Source organism: Hyposmocoma kahamanoa, unplaced genomic scaffold, assembly GCF_003589595.1.
Source record: "Hyposmocoma kahamanoa isolate Upper Pololo Valley unplaced genomic scaffold, ASM358959v1 92, whole genome shotgun sequence".
Taxonomy (NCBI): Eukaryota; Metazoa; Arthropoda; class Insecta; order Lepidoptera; family Cosmopterigidae; genus Hyposmocoma; species Hyposmocoma kahamanoa.
In genome coordinates this window covers 6,180,594-6,201,801 of record NW_020654748.1, presented here as the reverse complement: position 1 = coordinate 6,201,801, position 21,208 = coordinate 6,180,594, and the positions used below count along the sequence as shown (strand labels likewise).

General features: G+C 34.2%; 1 protein-coding gene across 1 annotated transcript in view; it reads left to right on the top strand.

Annotated features, from left to right (window-relative positions):
* The window catches only part of LOC113236715 (luciferin 4-monooxygenase-like), a 29,308-nt gene that overhangs the window by 5,349 nt on the left and 2,751 nt on the right, over positions 1-21,208 (top strand). Inside the window, exons 2-10 of the mRNA XM_026472875.1 lie at positions 2,461-2,668; positions 5,372-5,558; positions 5,884-6,006; positions 9,041-9,206; positions 10,005-10,142; positions 11,334-11,459; positions 15,667-15,747; positions 16,293-16,439; positions 20,317-20,482. Of these exons, the coding sequence (XP_026328660.1) occupies positions 2,461-2,668; positions 5,372-5,558; positions 5,884-6,006; positions 9,041-9,206; positions 10,005-10,142; positions 11,334-11,459; positions 15,667-15,747; positions 16,293-16,439; positions 20,317-20,482 (1,342 nt within the window). The remainder of the gene's footprint in view (positions 1-2,460; positions 2,669-5,371; positions 5,559-5,883; positions 6,007-9,040; positions 9,207-10,004; positions 10,143-11,333; positions 11,460-15,666; positions 15,748-16,292; positions 16,440-20,316; positions 20,483-21,208) is intronic.

The window sequence follows — 21,208 nt, the reverse complement described above, 5'->3', positions numbered from 1 at the left end:
GTACTATATTACTGCGTTTACTCCAACTTTGGTGCTCTTACACCATGCTTACATAGTCACAAAAACAGGTCTCGGAAAGACCGGGAAGGTGTAACGCCTCAGTGTTGCAAATGGCCTACGATGATGGCCCCTTAATAAGTTCAGGCCGCCGGTGGAACACGGACAGCTGGTTCATCAGGCGTAGTGTACCACCGGTGGTCACACACTTGACTTTTGTTATACTACAAAAACATACGCCCCCTCAAGAGAAAGTGCTAAATTTAACGTTCTCGCTCTGGGCAACAGTCAAATTTTCATACATGTCAGGAGTTTGGTATTGTGGAAGATATTAAAAAAAAATCAAGATTAATTCAATAATAATGTATTGCAAAACCATAATGTACATAATAAGGTGTTACAAATGTAGTGAGACCAGTATTATGGGCCCAGTCGGGCACGCAACATAGGAGCTAGTTGCGCCCTATTAAAAAAGTATTTACGTGACAAAAGAACTAGAAATGTACTTAATAGAAAAACTAGAATAAATCTAGCAAATTACTTCAGATGAATTGTATTAAAACAATCAGAACTGGCATAAAAAATTACTTAAGATTGTAGGTTGATTAGAAAGAGATAATGCATAATTTCGCCGTGTCCACCGGTAGCGCACTCCGCCCCGACACATTTTTTGGTCGATGGGGCGATGATGTACCACCGTTGTCCACGTGAGAATCTTTCCGATCGGACAACAAATAATGGTAATTTTATTCCCGGTCTAAACGAGTTAAGTGATTCGTCTGCTCGTTTACCCCCTTATTTAAATTCAAATATTTATTCACCAAAACAACACAAATACATTGTCTATGGATAAATCAAAGGACTTGAACTTGAATTTCACAAATTTTACAGGGTATTTGTAAAATAATAATAACATCCCAGAGCTGTGTTACCAACGCCATAAACAACCACTTTTTTTCCATGCCTTTTTACAAAACATAATAAATTGGCCAAAACTAAACTTTTAAGTTTTTGTCGTACTATCTGACACTTTTTAGACCTGTTTTTGGTAGTAAAATAGTTATAATTGAAATGTGTAAACGTCCTCCCCAACGACGCCTACCTTGGACTGGATTGATTATATAGGCCAGCGCTTTCCTCTGTTACCGCACAGATTTATTTATTCAGAGTTATTTACGACTTGCGCGAGATCTTTATGCGAGAATAGCAATATCTCGCGCTTCGTGTCACTCTCACGCTAGTTGCGCCCTATCGTGCTAGCCCTACTGACTAATTATTAGAAATCATGGAACAGAAGTTGTTGTTTTCTGTTGTTTGTTTTTGTTGAGTCCTGCCAGGTTTTTAGTATTTTATAAATAACCCTATATAAACAAAAAACACATACTTAAATTAATCAGGTCCATATAATAATATAAACTGCTTAGCTTCATCATTTCATTAAGAAAATAAACATTCATTAAATATTATAATCCACAAATTCGCTTTTTTGTACCCTTACCCTTCAAAACCGGAACACAATAATGCTGACATTACTGCTTGGCAGCAGAAATAGGTACGGTGGCAGTACTTTTCTGAACTCGCTCTTATTCTATAAAAGGTGTGATTTTCAAAATAACTCTTAATTTTTACTTGAATACAGTAATTGCCACATCTGAAACTGATAATTTATTTATTATTGTATCTATTCTTTTAAAGTTATTATATTAGATTTAAAAAAACACACGTCTGTCGGCCTAGTAACAAGTTGCTTTGATTACACCCCTGTGTAATGTTAAACAACATCAAAAATAGAGCCCAAGGACTAGCAATATCAATAATGGCCCAAAATAAGGCGTAGGTTATACTACTTCCAGGGTGTAATTCTAACCGTAGTACAATATTGTTTGACTTCCTTTTTTTTATAACATCAAGTGACGGGACGAACAAGTCGTGATATAGACTGATGATAAAGTACACGCCTATCGGTAACAGTTGCAGTGCCACTCAGAGCTTGAAATCGCAAAGATCTGAGGGGCATTGCCACTGTGGCCGTCACCCTGAGACACAAGTTGACATGTCCCATGTGCCTGTAATTTCACCAACACCCTTACCCTTCAAAACCGGAACACAGTAATGCTGACATTAACGCTTGGTGGCAGAATTAGCTAAGGTGGCAGCACTTCCCTGGACGAACTCTTTCACAAGGAGCTCTACTACTACTACTAAACTACTACGTACTACTGGTCTAGTGGCTTGCACACCCGTTTTCATGGCGTCGCCATCTCTGTGGTACAAGGGTTCGATCCCCGGGCGGGTTCATGTAGAAAATTAACTTTTCTTCATTGTCTCGGGTCTAGGTGCTTGTGATACCGTCTTTGCTTCCGATTTCCATAACACAAGTGCCTTTATTACTTAATTTGGGATCAGAGCATCGTAACTAATGCAGTTAGATATTTTTATATTAAATTTTATTTTATTTATTAGATTGATGCAGTGACACAGAAGCAAGAAACAAACATCTCTGTGGCAAATCGTACAAAGAGATTGGCCACTGCAATGAGGAATTACGGATTGAAGGTCAACGATAATATTATCGTCATGGGTAATAACCACTTGGATTTGTGTATACCGTACTTCGCCTGCCACTTTAATGGTTATGCTTTGTGCGCTGTGGACCCCATTATGACTGCTGGTAAGTGTACTGATCAAGGTATCCGTAATCTTCTTGCATTTTTTTTCTACTTACTTAAATGTACAAACTAGATATGAGCCAAACAAACAGGTAGCGCGTCTTCAAAAGTAAAAAATCAAAAATTTATTTGTTAGAATAGATTTAACAAGATCCTATTATATATTATTATTCATGTTATTATCATATGTAATAATTATTAACATACAGTAACCATGTATGAGTAATCATACTGGTGTGCAAATTTTCGTTACGTTATAATGACTTAAATTGTAAGTATTATCTAACTGTATAGAAACAGTGGTTCATTAGCCAAACCGACAGAACAGTATTTAAAATCATGTCCCCTTAATTGTTTTATGTGGTCTGGCAGATCATTGTACACTTTAATGGACATATTAAATGAGTTTTTCTTATAAATATCTTTGAAGCAAGGAGGTTGACATAATAGATATCGTGAAAGAGATCGTCCAGTGAAGTACTGCCACCTTAGGGTGCCTACAGATCTGGCGAATGCATTGCAAATTTGTCTGTTTGCGAAAGGTCTGCGCTGCACACGTGGATTACGTTGTGCGATCTGTCTGTAAAATAGATATCCAAAACAGTAATAATAGAAAAAAAAGTCAAAGAAAAAACAAAAGAAAAGATCTCAGGGGCCCGTCACTCTGAGACATAATTTGACAACTCCCATGTGCCTGTAATTTCACCAGCACCCTTACCCTTCAAAACCGAAACGCAGTAATGCTCACATGACTGCTTGGCGGCAGAAATAGTTAAGGTGGCAGTTCTTCCCTGGACGAACTCTTTCACAAGGAGCTCTGCTGCTACTAAATAAATATTCTCTTTGATTACAAGCGATTCGCACGGTTGGTACGGGTTATTTTTAAAATACTAGCAACTTTACAGAACTATATTATTAACATCATAAACAACAACTATTGTCCCAAGACTTTTTATAAAACATAATTTTAATCTATTTATATTTGTATGAACGTAAAATTTAAAAAACTGTATAAGATGTTAGATAATATAGTCCTGGGAGGTTGTCAGTATTTTTATCTACACACATATCATAAACCCTCTATGATGTGTTCAAAAACCGCAAATTAGGACCAGCTTAAACTGTTTTGTTAGAACAAATTTCTTATCTGTTAAAATGTTATTGTTACTTATTATTAACATCAAATTCGATTTTGTCATTACATTCAAATTACGCATATCTCTGAAAAACAAAACAATTCGATTCGACCTCAATTTTTTTTAATATTAATTTCACGGCATCGGAATAAATCCATCAAGCCAAATCTTCCTAATATCAGTCGACGTGAAGTTTTATTCGAAATGAAATGTCAATAGCAAACAATTTTTATTTGGCATCATTTCGCCAGTCGTAACATGCGGTTCCTGAACACATCATAGATAGCTTACAATATGTGTATAGATCAGTGTGCACATAATTAGACATTAAAACACTCGTGTGATGTTTTTATAAAACTCGCCTGTCGGCTCGTTTCATAAACCCACACTCGAGTTTTCATGCCTTTCACAATGTAACAGTCACATAAACTACAATAAAATTATTATTATTTTTATTTATATTTTTATATTATTATATATATATGTATTTCGTATACAATTTATATAATATAATAAGGTCAAAATGACTACTTTTCAGGAGAGATTAAAGATTCTATGAACAAAATTATTCGACATTTTTTTATGCATAAATAGAAGAGTTATAATATTTCACCTATACTATGATTTTCATTTAATAGTCGATACTATCTCAGCTTGAATTAAAGTTTTTCTCGTACTGAATCCGTTCTATTGCGCGGGTCGAGCGGCTAGGACACTGGCTTTATTTCAGAGTTTATTTTTTTACAAACGAAATCAAAGTTATTTGAAAAATGTATATCATATACTATACGTGTTCTATTCAGATCAGTTGATACAAAAAGAAATCTTTGGGATATGTAAAGTATCTATTGAATACAGCGATACAGCGGTTTTCTTGTAAAATTTCGTGGTAAATTTGTGTTTTTTTTTGTGTCATGAAAATTTTTAGGTATCTTATTTTCACACCGTATATATATACTATATATTTTTTCTAAAGTGATTGATTCACTACTTTCAAGGAATGCGGAATCAACCAAAGCCATTTGAGTCTAACGGCTCGTAATGAAAGAAAGCACTCTAATTATAATAAGTGCACAAATTTTACGTATATAGTAAATCTGATCTTTTGAAGTTTTACACTGATATATTTATCAAGAATATTGTTTGTAGTTAACTGAGGGTACGAAATAAGGTATGTCAATTAAATATTTAGTAACAGTAGAGCTCCTTGTGAAAGAGTTCCTCCAGGGAAGTACTGCCACCTTATCTATTTCTGCCGCCAAGCCGTAATGTCAGCATTACTGTGTTCCGGTTTTGAAGGGCAAGGGTGCTGGTGAAATTACAGGTACATGGGACTTGTCAAGTTACGTCTCAGGGTGACGGGCGCAGTGGCAGTGCGCCTCAGATCATTGCAATTTAAAGGGCTGAGTGGCACTGCAACTGTTATGGACAGGCGTGTAGCTTACAATCAGGCGTACGTCTTGTTCGTCCCGTCACTTGATATTGTAAAAAAATATGCATAAATTAATAGTCATCTTTAGCATTTCACAATACGATGGACATTAAAAAAACTTAACGTGTATTTTCCAGAGGATCTTCAAACCCTCTTCCACTATGTATCTCCAGAAATGGTATTCTGTTCTAAGGATAAAGTAGAAGATACGAAAAATGCGTTGTCAAAGAACAATTTAGAAACACCCATTGTAGTATTCGATGACAAAGAAAACGACTTAGAAGCATTTGTTAAAAAACACAACGGCACTGAAGAACAATTTTGGTAAGAGTTAATCAGTAAACAACTATTTGCTTATTTATTTATTTTATTTTATAGATAAGGTACATCAACAGTAGTATTACAAACGAATACTTTTATTCATTGGAAAAGGTAAGGTCACTGCGCTCTTCCCACTGAATAATATGGTAATATGCTGCTACATGGTCACGGTTGACAGTCAACCGTGACCATGGGACCTGTAAAGGGCCCGAAACGTCGGTTTGTTTGAAAAAACAAATATACGCGATTTAAATCCGGAAAAATAGTTTCATTCCTAAGTAGCAGTAGAGTTAGTAAAAACTTACAGGTATCTTCTTCCTTATTTCAGCCTTCCTGACTTTGACCATTCTAAAACTATAGCGTGGCTTATGTTGACAAGTGGAACTACAGGTCTTCCAAAAGTGGCCGTGATACCCTTTGACACATTACTCAGCGGCTTGTGCTGTTGGTGGTATGTTCGATTGCTATAAATAATATATTTTATTTTATTTATTCATTTAAATTGGATCACTATGACCCGTACTATATACGTAATATAATACGTACCTGAAGAATGGAAGTATATGATATGATTTTTTTTTTTTAATTAACAACAACAAATTTACACGAAGAAATCTATTTATTTATTATTTTTTTTATTTTGCTGGTCACGTGTGGCTCAATATGGTATCTGGTAACCGACCTCGGAATCGCTGGTATAGAAAACCTGTCGGTTAAAACTCCTGCAAAAAGGTGGACAGATTATCTGTCGGCATTCACAAACATACATTTGAGTTAGTATATTAAACTATATCAAATAGAGACGAATTTTTTTTCACAGTTTTACCAGGAACTTGTGAAAACTTGAATTGTATTGTTGGAACTTTATTTGTACATATAACTATCACATATTATTTGTTGTAATTCCTTCGCCCTTCACGGTATATTTGTCTTTGATATGCGCTCTCGTTCCAAGTTCAGACCAGACAAAATTTTGTGCATGTATCTTTTTGTTGATCAAGACGCGGCATAATGTTGTTGTGGGTACAGGGTGGAAATTTGTAATGCCACTTGGAAGGGAAGTACGTTAAATACTGGAGATAGAAATTTTTACTTAAAGGAAACATTCCTTTTTTTTTAAAAAGAAACAATACTGTATTCAAAGATTTTCGAAAATTGCTAGCCACACGCGGTAATCGAACCCGCTAAAATCTTTAAAAAAATGCACCCTATACTTTTATTAAATCAATCGATAGGGTCAATTATGAGGATGAAATCTCTCTTACAAACCATGAAATCTGGAGTTATGAATTCAATGGGTCAAATTAAAGCACTTTTACTCAAAGGTCCATCAGATTACTTGTTAACTACGTTGACGTAATTTATCCATTAAAGCATTGACTTACAAATAATTGTAATTGTAAGTCAATGCATTAAAGTGACGAAGTACTATTTAGATAAGAAGATTGCAATTTGCACATGTTTGTAATGCAGACTCTTTGGTCAGTGGCATGAGGTAATTTAAATATGGAATGTTTCATTTGAAAATGGATTGTCTTTTGTTATTTCCATTGGATTGTTTTTACATATCCTTTCGAAGTACTGATAGTTTTCCTATAAATAAATAAATTTCATATTTGTCTCATCGTAAAAAGTTCATTAAGAACAATTTGATTTCATGGAAGTGTATTTTTTAAATAACAAAAATGTGAATTTAACTCTGCGGTGGTATGAAGAGAGATATCGGGATCGACAAGCACCAACTCGATTCGTTCTGAAAAAAATGGTAAATAAATAAAAAAATACGGGTAGCTACGAAAAGCGGCGGCAAACTCCTCAACAGAACTATTCCGAATTCGATCTTAATGTTTTAACTTACTTCGAAGCATTTCCAAAGGCTTCATGAAGAGATGCTGCACAAGATATTGGAACGAACCACACTCGCGTACTCTAAGTGCTTAAAAAGTATAAGTACCTATAAATGTAATCGTGACGGCCGGTTGGTGCAAAAATTGCATCCTGGGGATTGTGAGAGACGACTTCAATTTTGTCAAAACATGATAAGAGAAGTGGGCCGTAACCCAAATTTTTTGAGTAACATTGTATGGTCTGACGAAACCAACTTCAGTAATAACGGCGTGTACAACCGCCGCAATAACCATTATTGGTCTCGAGTGAATCCTGTTCGTGTTCATGAAACTAACAATCAAGTAAAATTCTCTTTCAACGTTTGGCGCCGAATTATGAGAAATATGGTTGTGTTAGTCCACGTGTACGAAGGTCATTTGAACACTGTCAAGTATCTTGAAATACTGGATCTCTTAAGAAATGAGTTAAATGTTTTATCCGAGGAAGAGCGAAATCGAATAATTCTGCAGCAAGATGGCGCTCCAGCCCATAACAGCAGAGTCACTACTGGCTACATTAGTAACCATTTTAATACCTGGATTGGTACAAACGGCACAATCAAATGGTCTGCGAGATCACCAGATCTCACCCCTTTAGATTTTTTTTGTGGGGATATGTTAAAAATCAAATTTACCTTAAATCCTATGCGAGTGTAAACGAGTTGAAGGCTGAGGTTCAGAATACGATTTGTAATACAATTCAACACAACACGTTATTAAAAGTTACTCAAAATGAATTCGTTAAAAGATTAAATTTGTGTATCCAAGAAAATGGAGCTCATTTCGAGCAGCTAATTAGTTAGATTACCATTTTTTTCGTTTTATTAAAATACGTTAAGATTTCATGGTTGTTTTTGTCATTTAATTAACCAATTTCGTGACAGAGATTTTATTTTTATAATTAGCCCTATCGATCGATGCAATAAACGTGCAGGGTACATTTTTTTCAGATTAAAGCGGGTTCGATTCCCGCGTGTTGCTAGAAATTTTCGAAAATCTATGAATGCAGTTTTATTTCTTTTAAAAAATAAAGGAATGTTTCCTTTAAGTGAAAATTTCTATCTCGGGTATTTAGAGTAGGTACTTTCCTTCCGGGTGGCATTACAAATTTCCAATTAAAAATTATATATATAATTTATATATGTTTATTATATATGTATATTGAGTATGTTTATGCTATATGTAATTGAGGAGAAAGTAGAAGACAAAATAAAGAGCTGGCTAGTGTGGTTAGTGGCTAGTGGAAGAAGTTACACCATCAAGAGGTTGGCTTTTATATAGGTGATGCTTTATTTTATAAATCTTCGCCTGTTGTAGCTAGCTAGTTGTTCGCTTGCTGCACCAAGCTAACATGCGGAGTATACACCAAATAATAACCAACCTTAAGTAATAACTAGTAATAATTTTAAACTTTAATGGCTGTCCTTGTAATTTATTTATATGTTTTTTTATTGTTATTGCTGTAGCACATGTATCACATATGAAATTTTTATTTTTTTGGTATTACCTAATCTATTGGTTTTTTTTATGTTTGGTCCGATGGTTGACATTTTTAAATAAAAAATTAAATGCGAAATAAACCGAGCTCCTATTTTTCAGGGTACAGTTCACGGATGATATGGATTATGCGTTGGCTATGGCGACCATTCAATGGATGTCATCCCTGATAATCTTTTCTAGTACGTGTTTGATGAACTTCACACGTGTTCAACTATCAGTACCTATCACACCTCAGCTTCTTATCCACGTCATTAACAAATACAAGGTATATATATATGTTTCTGATAAAATACGACTCAAAATTTAATAATGATTAAATATGAAAAGATTAGAGGATCAAAACATCCTAATTGATAATTCATAATGACGTTAATAATGAATGAGATATGAATTATAGTTTTACTTAAATTACTTCACCCATAAGGTGTAAAATATGGCATGTTACTGTTTGAAAATTTATTCATAACCCGATTGTTTTAAAAATACTACTCTTCTATTGTGTATAATTTAAATCATTTTAAAAAAGAGATACCCGTACAAAATTATTCAGAAGGTTGTTTAGGTACGAATTAAATGTCAATAGTTTTCTGCATACCATAAAATATATACTTAAGAAACATCACGATCTATGGCAGAATCTCAACGAAGTACCGATTTGATATCTTTGTATTATTATTAATTTGTATATCCTATCTTTTTATTGTATTGCATATAAAATAAATTAATTATTTAATATCACGATGTTTTTACTATCATAATATAAATTTATTAGTTTGTGAAAATTTACTGTTTTGTTATTATTATTTATACAAAGATTGAACAACGCAAAGACAAAATCTTCCGAAAAATTTTTGAATTTTCTTTTTGTTGTTCGAACTTTATAACAATAATAATGTAATTTGGAGTCTTATCTATAATATACAATACGAACTATTTATATTGAACAAACGACCTGAGAATACACGACATTTGAATTTCCATCTAAAAATACAGTGACTATATATATTTATATAGTCAGTGTATTTTATACAGTTACACTATATATATTTTTAAAATATTTTAGCCCAAGGCTTGCGCATGGACGCCATATCTTTTGGGCCAGTTCCTGCGTGCCGCCGGGGACTTGTGTGACTTAAGCAGCTTTAAGTACATCGCTATCGGTGGCAGCTCCATTGAAAAGCCTTTGTTTGATCAATTCAGTGTAAGTTTAAGCATTGTTTACTCTTCTTAAAAAAACAAATTATAGATATGTGTGAATCGAGTTTTTAGTTTTTCGCATTTGCATCCCATTGTAAATGAAACTATATTTTTCCCGCACAAAGTCGCGTTATAGTATAATATGACCAGCATGGTAACCCACACAATGCTAGCAGCGCGCCTTGTATGTGTGCACACATTCGCATAATAAACTAAAAGGTTTGTGGGCACCGTCCTCTGTCGCACAAATGGAACTCACTTCCAGTGCACGTATTTCCTCCGTCTTATGGCATGGGGGTCTAAAAACGAGGCGTGAAGAGGCATCTTGTAGGCATTCAGGGTGGAGGTGGCTAGGGCAGTGATTGTATCAACCTTATTCCTTCACGTTTGGATTCCATTTTCTATTTTACATCAGGTGGAATAAAGTCATCTGCCTATTACGTACAAAAAAAATCAGAGGCGCATGTGACGACCAGCGCAATGCAACGCAAATGCATTGCGAGATTATGCGAAATGCGTACACATACAAACTGCGCTGCTACGTTTCTACGAAGTTACCATACTTGTTTTATTATACTATGGTCGCGCATATTTAGTTTTTTAAACATTCAAAGTTCCAACGTTTCGGGTTCTTTAAAGGTTCTATTGTCAGCCGTGGCTTTTTGGACATGTAAAACTGATTAACCTGGTTGTAACGATTTTAGATTCTACCTTTACCTGTAATGGTATTTATTATTGGTTTATTATTGGTTATATTATAACTCATAATTTCCCCCCAGTCATAAATCATCCATCAATGTATCTAGTATGCGGATTACGTTATTGGTGTGTACCGAAACGCAACATAAAAAATGTTAACTGAAACCTGTTCACTCCGATTTTTACTTAAACAAGTTTTTCACAAAAAGTCTTAATCTTTATCCTGAACAGCGTTGATATACATTGGAGCAAAAATATCGTACCCATGGTATTATAAAGTAATATGAAATCATAACTCTAATTTTATTTCTTACATGGACAACTAGAAAGTTTCAGCTTTTCCATACAACAAATAAAATTAAACCTATGATAATAATCATTGGTTTCATTTTAATTACTTTGAATCGCTATTACAACAAGGATGTGACGTAACGGAAAGTTTGAAGAAAAATAGCAGAAAATTTAGGAATTATAACAAAATGTATTTCTTTTACAGGCAAAATGCGGTGCCTATTTATACTTGGTGTATGGAATGACTGAACTACTTGTGCCTGTATTTGAATACAACAGAACCACGCCTTTCGGTTCCACTGGCAAGCCGATGGACAAATTCCAGTATAGAGTAAGTATGCAGTATATAGTATATATATAGTATAGTAACCATCGAGAATTATTTTACATCGTCTAATATGTAAACTTATGTGCATTCATATGTATGACTTAGTGTCACTTAGCGCACAAAAAAAGACACATAGTGCAACTTGTTCGGCGAGTCAATTTTTATACTTCTCTCGCAGCACAGAGTTGTCACATTATTATTTTATACCATGGAACTACTATATCTAACGACCTCGGTTGCTCATCGGTTTGCACTGTGGGCATTTCCCGGTAGGACCAATTTGGGAAGTGGACGTTTCTAAATTGGTACTGGCCTGGGTGTTCTGTGTGAATTCTCTTGCAGGAAGTCCCGATCTAAGATGTTTAGATGAATGTATTCAAATGTGTCTTTACAAAGAGCTACCCCTAGAGTTTCTTGCTCATTCTTTTCAGGGGAATCTGCCTTACAAATGAGCAGTAGAGTAATCATTTTTTTCGTTACGTCACATCCTTGTTGTAATAGCGATTCAAAGTAATTAAAAAAATAATAATCATAGCAGTAATCAGTATGACGACTTCAAGTGTAATTTGCTTACCAATGAAATAGAGATTATTTGACTTGAATTCCATTGTTCCGGTATTACGATACGGTCGGGTAATTTGGCTATATTTGATTATTTACCTTTATATTAATGTGATTCTCAGAACGTTTATATTACTTTGAGCATATTATAATTTATTTAGCTAGATACGGGGAAACTATATGTAAAAGTATAATATAAATATAAATGTGTTTACTTTATATACAAATTACATTTATAATCGTCGAATTGAATAAAAAGAAATTAATACTGCTTATTTGTAAATAAACATTTATCATTTGCAATAAATTCCCCTGGATTTTTGTCCTCCAAATAAGCAAAAACTGTGTGCCTTTGCAGAAAGATTTTCTTTGACACTAGTTTTAAAATTTGTAAATTACAAATGGTTAATACCAATCGGAATTTTAATGAACTTTTTGAATAAATAATTTGTGACTTGTTGAGATGACTACCAGGAACATCCATTTTATTTTTCTTTCCTTGTATTAATAATTAGGTCCATCCCTTATTATTTATGAATAGATTGCTATGTTCTTTAATAAATTTTTTTGTGATGTCTCTATAGAAACTCTAAACCGTAAAGGTCTGACATGACGTTGATAAGTTCCATGTGCCTGTAATTTCACTAGCACCATTACATTTGTGGACGCACACATTAAAGCTTAGCAGCAGAGATCGGTATAATGACATTACTTCATTTTAGTAGCAATAGAGCTCGTTGTGAAAGAGCTGATCTAGGGAAGTTCTGCCACCTTACCTATTTCTGCCGCCAAACAATAATGGCAGCATTACTGTGTTCCGATTTTGAAGGGATGGTGAAATTACAGGCACATGGGACTTGTCAACTTATGTCTCAGGGTGACGGGTGCAATGGCAGTGCCCCTAAAATCTTTGGGATTTAAAGCCCTGAGTGATACTGCTGCTGTTGTTCGTCCCGTCACTTGGTGTTATTAAAAAAACTTCCCGGGACGAATACTCTCACAGGGAGCTCTACTGCTACAAAAAAATTCTTAAATGTACTATCACGCCGGTGGTTGCCTACGGCTCCGCCCCCAAAGAGATTTGGTGGTAGACTTTAGAGTCGACGGCTTATCGGTGGCAACCGTTAATTGTGCAGTATGCAACGGGAAGTGAACGTGCCTACCGCTCCAGTACCTCTATCTGGAAAATATGGAAGGTGCTGTACGTGCACCCTGGGCAGCTCACTCAAGGCACTAACTAGCCTTTTAAGAACCGGTTGAAGTCAGTGCAAACTGGCTGATCTGGGGTCAGGACCTGACTGTGAAGACCCCTGCTTGCGGTCTTGCTTGCACAGGTTATAGTTCCCTTCCCGTATAACCAAGAGGTTAATAGTTAGAGTCACTATAAACAAAATTTATGTAGAAAGATATGGGACTAAAAATAAATAAAATAGGTACTTACGTATTTCTAACTTTTATCTTGGAGTCATATTGGGACCAAGGTTATTGCCATGACAGAACGTTTCTGCAGAACACAGGTTTTAATTATATGGGCGACGTTTCTTCAAAGGAAAATGCCTTATGTCATCAAACTAAAATGCTATGTAAATTTTCGAGGCTTATCTTGTAATTAAACTGTATTTTATTTTTGTGTTTGTAAAAAGAAAATAATAAATTGGAATTCTTCAAGCCATTATATATACGTTATATACAACTGCATCTTATTTACTAGAGACGGTAGAATACATAAAACGTAATCTCTGTAAACTTCGCTCATGTATAACTTCTTAAATTATATCGCGAAATTTAATTATTTAAGTATGTACAGTCAACAACTTAACACTTTGAACTTTGGGCCGTCTTGTCGTAAGTGGCATAAAGTTGTATTTTAAACTTAAGTATAATTTGTCGTACAGCAGTCCATTATATGCTAGAATTATGATACCGCTTACAATCATACATATCTACATTATGTTCATTCTTGTACCTTACGAAACAGCCAGAATTTAAATACTAGGGCTAAGTTGGATCCCGTTGCAAGGTGCTCAATATGTTGACCCTATGTATAAAATGACAAACCTACCTAATATAGCGGAGTAAAATAAGCTGTAGTTCAGCAATCAATATAATTTTCCTATTTTAACCTTGCTGTCGCTTAGGCAAAATAGCAAAGTCCTTTTGGTTGCTACAGAGTGTATAGTTTTCCCACGGAAGTAAAAAAATATTAGGTCTGTGACCTTTCCATTCCACGTAGTAGCTCCGTAGCAAGTAACTGCCAGCCTGCTGCCTGCCGGAAGTTTGGCAATTAAAGTTTATAGTAAATAAAACAATCGACTGAAAAATAAACAATGTGACAATAAATAAAGTCCTAAAGCAATTTCTGCTAATAAAATGTTTTATTTTGTGATTAGAAGAATATTTTAATGATTAGTTCTTGTAAAATTAATAGATTAATAATAGTCAGATTAAACCTACTATTCGTCTCTGTCTTCAGACACAGCAACGCTTTTCAGAATTCATAACGTTGGTGTACCTACATAGAATGATTAAAGATACCTACATGTGAATTACAACAAATAAATAAAGCGCCTACTCGGTCCATGCATTATTTTTTAAAACTATTAAAGATTCTCTGAGATCTGTGTCAGTTGTGATACCTGTAAAGGTATCGGCTACGGGGAGAAGATTATTCAAAAATCTCTCACTAGATGTCGCTAGCGGTGACGAATACCAAAAGTTAGTACAAAGACACATTAGTAACAATATAGCTCCTTGTGAAAAGTTCGTCCAGGGTGAAAGGGTGGTAAGTACTGCCACCTTACCTATTTCTGCCGCCAAGCAGTAATGTCAACATTACTGTGTTCCGGTTTTGAAGGGTAAGGGTGCTGGTGAAATTCCAGGCACATGGGAGTTTTCAACTTAGGTCTCAGGGTGATGGGCGCAGTGGTAGTGCCCATCTGATCTTTGCAATTTAAATATCAGAGTGGCGCTGTAACAGACGTGTAGCTTATCGTCAAGCACACGACTTGTTCGTCCCGTCACTTGATGTGATAAAAAGAAACATAGGAGAATTTCGACTCGGTAACTGGACCCGTGGCTCAGATGGTTAAAGCAATACTTCGGTGGTGCAGCATGGATGCGGGTTCAAGTTCCACCTTTGTGTTCATAATCATAACAAAATTAGTGAAGCTATTTTCCAAAAAATCTCAATAAATACGTTGTATCATAAACTTACCTTTTAACTTTCTTTTTTTTTTCTTTTGTCTAGTAATATAAGTAATATGTTTCAAATCATTATACTCTTTTTATATATTCAAGTTGATAATTTTCAACTTCCCACACAAATCTTCATCAACGAATTGTGTTATATTGAAGTAAAAAAGTTCTCATTTCTATCAATACTTTTGTAATACGACTCTAGAAGACTAGAATCTCCTAGAATCGTATCGTAACAAAAGTGTTTTTTTTTTCATCTTCTAACATTTTTTGACAGAAATGAGAAGTGAAGCGGTTACAGGTTAAAAATCCTTAGTGTCATTGTGTCGTTTCCACAACACTAACTTTACTGACTATTTACAATAACTTACGCTCAAGGAACATAGCACATAAAAAAACTAAAATGGCCGTCTGTTCAAAAGTTTTTAATGGAAAATATTTTTTCTTATTTTAGCTCGTCGCAGAAGACGGCAGTACTGTAACGAAACCTAATGAGGATGGAGAGCTTTGGCTTAAAGGAGACGCATTCTTTAAAGTAAGATTACATTTTTTTAGGATTTATAGACAGCTAAACAAAAGTCAAAGCTACGGCACAGGTTTATTTGCACTACCCAATGAGCACTTATAGTTACAGTCAATTGCGCTACAAGAAAATTACTGCTTGCGGCAAATCCATTGTTAGCTTTTAACGGTATTCAGATCGGTGAACAGTCAGGTGATTCACCAGATGTAAAGTGTGTCTTTGACATGGCAATTACACAGCTGGTTGCGGGACATATAATTTTAAGTCTTTTATGCCTGTAAACAATCTAGAACATAGCAGTGCTACTTTGCGGTAATAATACATAGGACGTTAGTGTGTGAGTGATGCCCGGACGATTTATGACCAGAGAAATCTACAATCAGAAGATATAAGGAAAACAGTACGAAAAGTGCATTTGATAATATTTTTGAGATTACACTCTGTAAACATACTTCATAAACTTATTATAAAGTTATAGATGAGTCTGTTTGGATTTGAATTAAAACATAATGCGATTTGATGTAGTGAAAGATCAAAATTATCTTATTTCATTCAAGGGATATTTCAATAACCCCGAGGAAACCCGAAAAATCATAAATGACGATGGATGGATCATGACTGGCGACATATTCTACAAAACCGAAGACAACTATTACCACTTTGTGGAAAGAAAACGACTTCTAATTAAATACTGTGGATTTTGGGTAAGCATATTCAATCTATCGTTTAACAAAAAAAAAAAAACAAACGGATTGTTTCTTATCTCCTAGTTTTTTTTGTAATTTTTATTTTTATTTACATGCGCACGCAGCTACATAAATACACATATACACCTACACGTATACATACATACACGAATGTTTTATACACTTTTTCTGTGTTGCTTCTTTATAAAATAGTTTATAATATTTATAATTAACATCTCTTTTTTTAATAATAATAATAATAATAACACACACACTCAACATAGACCCGCACTAGGGAAACCCTGTGTCGCGGGTGCCATGGACACACACATAGACAACCATAAATTACACCCAAACTCACGAGAGAAATAAATGTAAGCCATACAAACATTTCTCCCGGCCCGGGAATCGAACCTGGGCCTCTGCGTGGCAGTCCGGCATGGTAACCGTTCGGCCACAGAGGCAGTTAAATCTCTGTCAAATTTGTAAACTTAATAGCAATACGTTCAAGTTATGGAGCCTGGAAGCCTAAGATATATAGCTCTTGATCTAATTTAGTTCCAGTCTCCTACAGATTTTACCCGTTGTTAAATAAAACTGTTTTTGTAACAAATTAATTAGTGACCAAAAATAGAGAGAAATAAATTTATTATTACTATTTGTTACGATAATTTGATTATTCTTGTGTTATTGAAGTCCAATAAATATTTTTTAACAATAGTAAAGAGAACATTGAAGGAAAGAGGACATTAGCCTATTTTTAGTTAATGTTTAAATATCAACGTAATATCCAAAGGTAATAATAACAATAATAAATAACCTATTCTCCGTCTGTACAATCTGGAGTAATCATTTTATGAAAACGAAATCAGAACTAGCATTGTTCTTTTTGTAGAGAATGTGGTAGAATAATCAATGTAGACGCTCCCTTTGGGCAATTTATTGCAGCGCGTCTTTACCACAGTCATAAAAACGGAAATAAAAATGATTTCGGAGGAGTGTAAGCCCTTTCTACCTATGATATTAGTACAAAGGTATGTCGTGTTATGGTATTTCAGCTTGAAAGTATTATGAAACTGCTACATTTCACCCGTAGATTAGCAATGAATATTACCCGAAATTCGGCGTACACATCGTCCGTCAAACAAAGTCCGTCTCTTATGAACCAGTGTGTTCAATAGCCAGTTTTACATTTTTTTAATGGAAGAAAATAGAAAACTGCCAGGAAGAAAGAGAGGTATTAAAAATGTACGTATGTACTAGGTATATTTGTATTTGTAATGGTACTAGGGAAAAGTTGTTTTGCCGTAGTACAATGAATGGAACAACGGCAAAAAAATCTGCGGTATCATTAATGGGACAATGGCAAAAAAAAATACCTTAGCACCATTAATGGAACTGTCTGATGGTACTACGGTAAAGAAAAGTTATTTTTGTCTTTTTAATTCCCGCCGCAAAAAGAAAATAGGAGATATAAATTTGAAGCTTTTTTCTGTGTAACTGTCTGTCTGTTAGAGGCATCACAGCTTCCAAATAAATGAACTAATCTCAAAGCAATTATTTTAATTTGAAGGCTAATACTAAGAATAAGAATATTAAGAAGGCTAATTTAATCATAATCATCAACCCATTTATACGTCCGACTGCTGAGTACGGGTCTCCTTTCAGGCTCTGCCCGAATTCGAAACCACCTGTGTGTGAGAGGCGGTAGCTCAAACTATTGGGCTACCACGTTTTTTTAATCGGCTTTTTATTTTTTCGCTAATTTAATCGGGATTCTTTTCAGCTACTTAAAGATCACCTTTATCTCTAGTTAATATGGGGATGATGTACCAAATTAATAAACTTCACCTATTGCAAAATATCTCAAACGATATGAAAATATCCGTGGCTTAGTTGGTATAGCGTCTGGCACGGTAAGCTAGAAGACGTCGGTTCGAATCCGGCCGAATCGAAGGAATTTTTTCTGAGTGTTCGATGTTTGTATTAATAAAGATATGAAAATACTTTTAAGCCTGACTTGATTTCAACGTAGAAGAAATTTCTTTTTCGATAACAAAAATTATGCAAGAAATGAAATCTTTGGGGTATACCTTTAGTTGTTATACATGTTTATATACTTAAAATATAGATGAGATGGTATACGTCCTCCAAAATCACACTTCTTTGGGTTTTTGTAAATAAGAAAACAAACGCAGCAGCAATTTAGACAGCGTGGACGTTAATTGTTCTACTACATCCTGTACAAAATGGACGTTTTTGTAATATTGTACTTCTGATGTTGTTTTCACAATTGTTCTTCTTTCCCTAGCTTTTATATGTTATCTACTGAACATCTTTATGTTAAAATAGCTGAAATTTCTTGTAATTTTATGAAATTTTCAGCAGGTTGATGTAAAAAATTAAAACTTCAGTATCGAGTACCTTAAGCTTAGACATCCTTTTTGTAATTTTTTACTTAAGAATGAATGATAAAGTAATCTACCTTGCTCGTAAATGCTATTTTTATTAATTATTCTTAATAAATATTTGGGAATTCTAGAAACAATCCAAAGTGTCTTAATTTCCGTTTAAATTAATTTATCGGACTTCGTAATTAGGTCGACTTAAAATTGGTTGTTACTTTTGACTACTGTTTTCACATCTGTTTAATTTGCTGCTTGTTCAGCAGTAAATGATACAGATGAGAAACCACAGGCGAAATAATAATATCGTATTATAATAGTGCCACATATATGAAAGTCATAACAATAGGAACTACTTATATGAAATAATTATGTATATGTAAAATTTTATAAGTCCTATTTAAGCATAAAAAACTTATATACTAATTTTGTTCATAGAACCTTTAAACCTCTCTCTCTTCAAAAGTTGTAATTTTTGGAAACGTGGCTTTCTTACGCCAAGGTTGCCATTTCCATTTCCATGCCACTCATTGTCATATTTACATAAATAAAGTATTTATTTCAACGTCATACGTCAAAAGTGCTTTTATAAAATAAAGGTCATAAAAATAATACGAATTACATAAAACAAATGTATTTAATAATTATATAAATTTTGTATAGCTATGTAAAATTTTGTGACTCTAGAACCTTTAAAGATCTCTCCGGATAAAATGTCATTATACGGACGTGGCTTTATTACACTGAGGGTGCGCAATATGACAACATGCATAGACTTACAGTGATTAAACTAAGCTAAACAGTAATCTTTAGATCTATAAAAGTAGCACCAAAAGTGTCAAAACGTTATCAGCATGTACAATATCTCATTCTCAATAATAATAATGACCTGTTCTATTGCGTATCTGGCCTTATTACTCTTTACGCCAACAAGGGTGCGATATTATTGCCCATTCAATTGTTATGTTTTGGACATATCTCAATCAAGTCCTTGGCTATGGTTATCAACAAACGTCACCCGTATTAAAATTAGAAGAAAGAAATTGACACGGAGCATTCGTAAATAAACTACAAGTTACTTAACTTTCCATGTGTTGTATACGCCAAATACGGCCAAAACTGAATAGGCATCTTCTGGGCGAGCCCGTTCCATCGTAGACTATATCATTGCTCCAGGGCTAGGTAGTGGTCAAGAGCAAATATAAAAAGGTCACGGCGCATTTGCAAATACATAAGTAAAAAAAGCATAAAGTTACACTCCTAAATGCATAACTTCTCAACTTTTATATACTCATAGGGCACGCCCTATCTGAGAATCTATTGCGTTTACACGTACGTTTTATCTACAAACTTTGAGTAAAGATATTTAAAAATTTCAATAAAAAAAAAAAAAATTTAAAATAAAAAATTAAAATTAAAATTTAAAATTTTTATTAAATTTTTAGTTTCCATTCAATATCTCTAATAATTTATCTTGTTTGTTTAAGTAGATTTCTCCACTGCAATTGGAAGATGTGATCAAGCAACACCCAGCTGTGGCCGAGGTGTGTGTAGTGGGCATTCCCGATAAAGAGACAACGGAGACGCCCGTAGCAATCATCCAGAAGAAGAATGGCTGCCAAGTCGAGGCTAGCGAAATCTTCAAACTTGTCCGAGGTAATCACTCAATACGTAATTACATTTATCATTGTTATTAATACAAACTGCATTTACAATTATTTAAAAATTAATAGAAATTAATCTACACTCAAAAAGAAACCCAAACAGATTTGTCGTTGAAATTGTACCTAAAACTAAATTTTAGGTTACTTCACTTTTTACGAGTGTATGAAAATTAAAAGAAATTGAAATAAAAAATCTGACATTTAAATGGAAAGCAACTGAACTGCATAGGTACTTAATTAAAAAAGGATATTATAGTTTATATCTACTTAGAAGATTAAATTTTGCATGCTTTTATGTAATGGCTGAATAGAAGAACTTTAATGTAATAACTACTATCCTGTAAAAAAACCTATTCAATGCTAATGAACCTCATTTCATATCTTTACAAAAAAAGGAAAAAATTCCTTGGATTCGCCATCGCTCGGCCTAGGTCTGCGGTTCAATTATTTAAAAACGGTAGCTCGATTTAGCAAAAAGACGCTGGTTCGAGTTCAATAAAATTGAAGGAATTGTGTTCTTCGGTTTTTATACCAATAATAATACAATATAACAAACTAGTGGAGTCTTTTCACAAAAATTAAATTACCGTCATGATATTCAATAAATAAATATAGCAACTATTTTTTAGTATTTATACTATTCTATACAATTTTTTTTCAAAATAGAAGAAGGATAAACTTTATGAAAAGTCGCTGGTAGCTGTAAAAGCCGAGCGAA